Source organism: Vigna umbellata, chromosome 7 (assembly GCF_029865625.1).
Source record: "Vigna umbellata cultivar VRB3 chromosome 7, Vumbellata_1.0, whole genome shotgun sequence".
NCBI classification, from domain to species: domain Eukaryota; kingdom Viridiplantae; phylum Streptophyta; class Magnoliopsida; order Fabales; family Fabaceae; genus Vigna; species Vigna umbellata.
The window spans coordinates 27,511,480-27,517,177 of record NC_142171.1 but is presented as its reverse complement, the minus strand read 5'-3'; the positions used below and the strand labels follow the sequence as shown (position 1 = coordinate 27,517,177).

At 29.5% G+C, this 5,698-nt stretch overlaps 1 protein-coding gene across 1 annotated transcript; it reads left to right on the top strand.

The window, feature by feature from the left end:
- The first annotated feature begins 601 nt into the window (after positions 1 to 601).
- Positions 602 to 3,694, top strand: LOC124832787 (uncharacterized). The gene is made up of 4 exons (XM_047307078.2): positions 602 to 808; positions 1,240 to 1,452; positions 2,464 to 2,631; positions 3,331 to 3,694. The coding sequence occupies exons 1-4, from the start codon at positions 803 to 805 to the stop codon at positions 3,382 to 3,384; spliced, it is 441 nt and encodes a 146-aa protein (XP_047163034.1). The 5' UTR covers positions 602 to 802; the 3' UTR covers positions 3,385 to 3,694.
- The last annotated feature ends 2,004 nt before the right edge of the window (positions 3,695 to 5,698 follow it).

Sequence of the window (5,698 nt, the reverse complement as noted above, 5' to 3'; positions counted from 1 at the left end):
ACTTTAATTTGAATATATATTATTTAACAAGAACCACCCATGTTTCTATATTGTGTTGATGAAATAACTTGTGGGTTTGAAAATGAAGTCCATTTCGTTTTTTTTTTTATATACACTCTCTTATTTGTTCGAATTAAATACAATTAAAAAAAATGAAATGTAAAACAAACCAAATTTTATAAATTTTGATTAATTTCTGTTTAAAAAATGTTGGTATCCTTTTTGAGAGAATTCATGCATGGTAGCACAATTTTGTTTTTATTTCAAGTCTTAGCTCAACAAAGGTAAAAAGGCTACTCTGAAGTACTGAATCTATGACATGCCTGAATAAAAAAGCTTGACATATAAAAAATACATTAAATTTTAGAAACTAGAAGAAAATAATGAATATTTTTAATAAAAGAATTTCCAGCTTTAACATTCTTTATGAGGAGCCTTTTTCTGTGACATTGTCTTGGGATATTACACAGAAGCAAACAAAACTAGCAACACATAACCCTTTGAATTTTCACCTTACTCGTTGTTTTCTCATACCCTTACCTCTTTGTCCCTCTGCTTCTCACTGTGAAACTTCTTTATCTCCCTTCTCTTCTTTTTACCTCACTTTGCTTTCATTCTCCATACCCTGTCAACTTCACTTTTTCTACCCTTCTCTCTCTCTCTCTCTCTCTCTCTCATCACACATTCTCCTCTTTTTAAATCCTTCACCTCCAACTCTGAGAGCCTCAACCACAACCCTTTTTCCTCGTTCAGTCATCACTCAACACACTCCTTCACTTCACAGACACTTTGTGTAGCTGCAATGGAAGTAAGTCATAATAAGTCTTTGTATTGTATTGCTGTTGTTCTACATGTTTTGTTATGCTACTTGTTTAGTTAATTTTCATGTTTGAGTTTATTGGTGATTTTGTATCTATGTTATTCCCACTTGGTGTATGTTTTGATGTAAGTTCTTAAACTTGTATGTGAAAACTGAGGTTTTAGTCAAAATTTGAACTTGTTAATGTATTCTTTAAAGGGTAATCAGTAATATGGAACTGAAGTCACTCTCTCTAAACTGATAGAAAAATCAGAGTCAGAAAATCAAGCGTAGTGTTATGTTTTGGGGTTATTGATACTGTAAAAGAAAACTGATGGAAGTGACTGAACAAATATGTATAAATTTTTAAAACATTGTGACTGTTTTTCTTGTGATACAAAGAGTGATTTTTGTTGCTGATGTGTTGATTTCTTGTGTAGGAATATTACTACAAGAGGCATCATGTGCCAGCATTTGGGAGCTGGGATTGGAATGATAATCTTCCCTTCACTCAGTGCTTTGAGTCTGCAAGACAAGCTGGTTTGTTAAGATACAGTTATTCTGAGTCTGAAGATAGAGACCTTTATGTCACTGGGGACTTGTATGAGAATGATGTTGTCACACCTGCTATGATTGTTGTTCCTCGTAGAAGGGTATGTGTATGTTCAATATGCTTCTAAGTTCTTCTTTTTCTGAATTTTTCCTTGGTGTTTTTTTCTTAGGATAAACTTCTTAGTCAGTCATGCATGAGTTTTTATTTTAGTTAGTGGTGAAACTGCATATTTCTTCTTCACTCTGTGTTGGCTTAACACCACTTGTTTCTGGTTAGCTGTAAGAGAAATGAAAGTTCCTTGTACAGAAACAAGAGTTTTTTCTGCTAGAATATAAGTTAATCATTGCTTGTATGAGTCGTTCACGTTAGTAGGAGATTATTAAAGTGATTAAAGTGACACTCAAGTATTGCTCTATAATTAACCTGTGTGCACAATATTAAAGGCACAAATTAGTTAAACAGTTCACTGTCTTTTGAGCATTTTTTATGTTATCTTGTGCTTGATCATGATAAAGGGTCTTGTATTTTCAATTTTGTTAAACCAAGGTTGGTGCATCAAAAGAAGGTGAAAATTAATGACAAGAAAACGAAGTTCCAATGTTTCATCCATATGACAGGGTTAGACCATGAGTGTTGAAAAACAAAACAACTTTTGTCTTCTTCTTTCTCTGTGGCATTTCTTTATACTATGTAGACACACTTTATTGTGGGCCCTACTATAGTAAATGACACTCATGATTCATGCCACAGGGTGAGAAATTATTAACACAAACTTTTCCAATAGCACACAGATTGCTGGTGAAGTTGTGTATCTGACAATGATTAACAGTTTTAAATTAATACTTTTATAATAAAGTATGATTATAAATAACTCAGTGCAGTAGGTGCAACTTTAGGCTTTATTGTCCATGTCGATTGGTCACTAAAAACACAGACAATTGGATCCATTGGTGTCATACCAAGGTAGTAAAGTAATCAAAGATGAAATTTTCAATGTAATGATGAGTAATGTAGCATACAATGAAGGGTAAACATTCATGTCTAACATCTTCAAAGGTCACTTTCTTTTTTTTCTTCTGATGGGGTTCTTAACTTGTTGCTGACAATGTAGGAAAAGGTACGTTGCCAGCATGAAAAAGAAGCAAAAAAGCAGAATTGGGTGAGTAATGTGAAGGAGCTATCTAGCCCAACTAATCCAATTCCAAGACCAAAACCAAAGCCTGTTGATGAAGACTTGTACAAGATCTCACCAGAGCTACTTTATGCCAAAACTAGGAAGGTCTTAATTCTTTAACCCTTTTAACTTTTCTTCTCCACTAACATTACATTTTGGTTGAGCTTTATTGCTTTCATAATAATCTCAAAATTCATTGCATATTCAAAACCTTTTCCTATTGAATCTTTAGCAAAAGTTTTGACAAATTTCCTTTCGTTATTGTTATTTAACCTTTTGCTTTAGATGAATGCAGAAGATATAATAAAGGGTTGTGTTTCTTGTCCACTAAGCTCACATCTTTGTTGAGCTTTACTTTCATAATGTCAAAAAACTCATTGCATATTCAAACCTTTTCCTTTTGCATCTTTTGCCAAAGTTTTAACAAGCTTCCTTTTCTGATTTTCATTTTATAGTATCTTCTGCTTTTGTTGAATGCAGAAGATAAAGGGCTGTGTTTCTTGTCCACTAAGCTCACATTTTTGTTGATCTTTAGTTTCATAATGTCAAAAACTCATTGCATTGCATGTTCAAACCTTTTCCTTTTGCATCTTTAGCAAAAGCTTTCTTTCTAATTTTTATCTTATTGTATCTTCTGCTTTTCTTGAATGCAGAAGAGAGGATTGTGTTTCTCTCAACTAAGCTAACATTTTTGTTGAACTTTACTCTCATAGTGTCTAAAACCTTTTCCTTCTGCATCTTTAACAAAAGTGTTTGACAGATTCCCTTTTTCTGATTGTTATCATATGCTTTTGTTGAATGCAGAAGAGAGGGTTGTGCTTCTTTCCAAGCTGTTTGATACCAACATGCATTGCCTGAGATTCAAGAAAACTTGAGAGGAGCCAATGTACATACAAGTGAAATAGAGAACAGATACGTAATTGGATGATATTTAATCCAAAAGGGACCAAGAAGATTTCACCATTATATATATAGTCACATGATTACTGTGACAAGCTCTTTTGTTGTTTAGTTATTCTTTGGTTTTTACCGTTTGGTTTTTGTTGGGGTGTTTTAGTTTGTCTTTTTCTATGTACTTTTGGGTGAAATCATTGATGATAGGTCTTGAACTTTGGTTGTAAAAACTCTGAACCAGAAGTTTAAAGATGCCTTTTTTTTGTTCCTGTCAGATATATTCCTAAATGATGAATATTCATTTCATTGATTTATGTTAGTAGGTTCTTTATTCAGAGTTATGCTAAATGCCAATGACCATACTAAAATTTAAGTTTTGTACCAAATGATGTTGTTAGGTTATTAATTCAATTAAAGGCAATTAATTTTCTCTTTTGATTCTAGGGTTTGTGGAAATGCAATTAATTCAATGTTTTTCGAAACATTTTCGGATTATACATTCCAAAACTTAAAATAAAAACCTTAAATTAAAGGATAATGTATTTTTTTCGACCTTGTTAAAGCACCTTCATAATACAATTTTCACTTTAAATATTTTATTAGTGGTATGACACAAGAGCAAACCAACTTAGACAAGTTTCTGTCGCATTATACATAATAATTATCACAACATTATACTTAATCGCAAGACATAAAGAACAAGTATACTACTACATGTGAAACCAATCAAAATTATTTAGAGGTCAATGATTTCTACATAAACATTAATCAATATTTTCGATGGTTTATTGTGCTGCCTTTTGATCATTTAGCCAACTAATATTAATCTTCCATTAGTGCTCTATGAGATATCTTAATATTATTTTTCTGTTGGAAAAAAGAAAAAAAGAGAGTTTATCATTTCTAAAATTTGGGATGAACTTACTATGTCATCGTTATTCATTTTCAACCGTTAGATTAGCTATGGAAGTTTGATGAAGGAATTATTCAAAATTACCAAGATAAAATTTTCTTAATATTAAAAATAAAAAAGAAGAAAATTAAAAAATATTTACTAAAATTAGTTTAAATTAAATTTTTTTTAGAGATAATATGAACATTTTACTTTTAAAAGAACTTTTTTGATTTTTTTTCCCTTATCCAAACATACTCTTATTGTATTTTTCGTGTTATCTTTATTTACAGGGAATTTGTTACTGTACCTTATACGTTTCTTCTTGTACCCTTATAAAAATATTCTCATTTTATCTTTTTTGAATTGTAAAATTCAAAAGAAGAAAATATTTATGGATTTTGTAATTTAGATACTTTTTAAAAATTTGATTTTTTTTTTAAAATTACTTTTGGATTACATAATCCAAAAGTAAAAAATAGTTAAGAAAAAAGCAACTTTTCAATTGTATAATCAGGTTTTTAATTTTTAACTTGTGTAATCTAAAAATATTTTCTTAAGAAAAAAAAATTGAATTACATAATCTTAGAGTACTTTTTACTTTCAGATTTTGCAAAGGATAAAACAAGAATTTTTTTATATAAAAGTGCAAGAAAAAATATATAAAGGTGCTGGGAGAAGCTGCCATATTTACATTATGTAAAGCATGTGGTAGGAACTCTTGGTCCATTCTCATTGCATGGGCTGAGTCCAACACAATTCACATGAGGCCCAATAGCTATTGAAAAATTTTCATATTTGGTAATGTATTGTTACTCAACTGTACAAGTTTTAGTAAAATGACTATTTTAGACTAATTTCTCGATAACGTTTTCTATAATAGAAATAAAAAATGAAATGTTCTTTTATAAAAATTAAAATTCATTTTTTAATTTTTTTTATTTATGTACAAACTAATTTTAATTTTAAAAAACAAACTATTTCCTTTTTATTTTAATATTTTAAAGGGTTTTATGAAGAATTTTGTCCTTCTGTACTCTTAATATAGAACTTAGCCTGACACGTGTTCTATTGAGAGATATATTTAATTCATATATGTTTTTATTTTATATTATTAAAATACTTATAAAGTTGTATGGAAATTTGTGAGTATATATATATATATATATATATATATATATATATATATATATATATTTACACGAAAAAATGGTTGTCTCTTACTTTTTATATCGTCAACATATTCCTTACTATATAGTTTATTGACTAAGTTATTTGAAATTTATACTGTGACCATCGACTATTGTAAAATAAATAATTCAAAAAATTTGAATAAAAGAAGATATTCAACTAAAGCAAATAAAAAATTAAAATAGAAATTCTAGT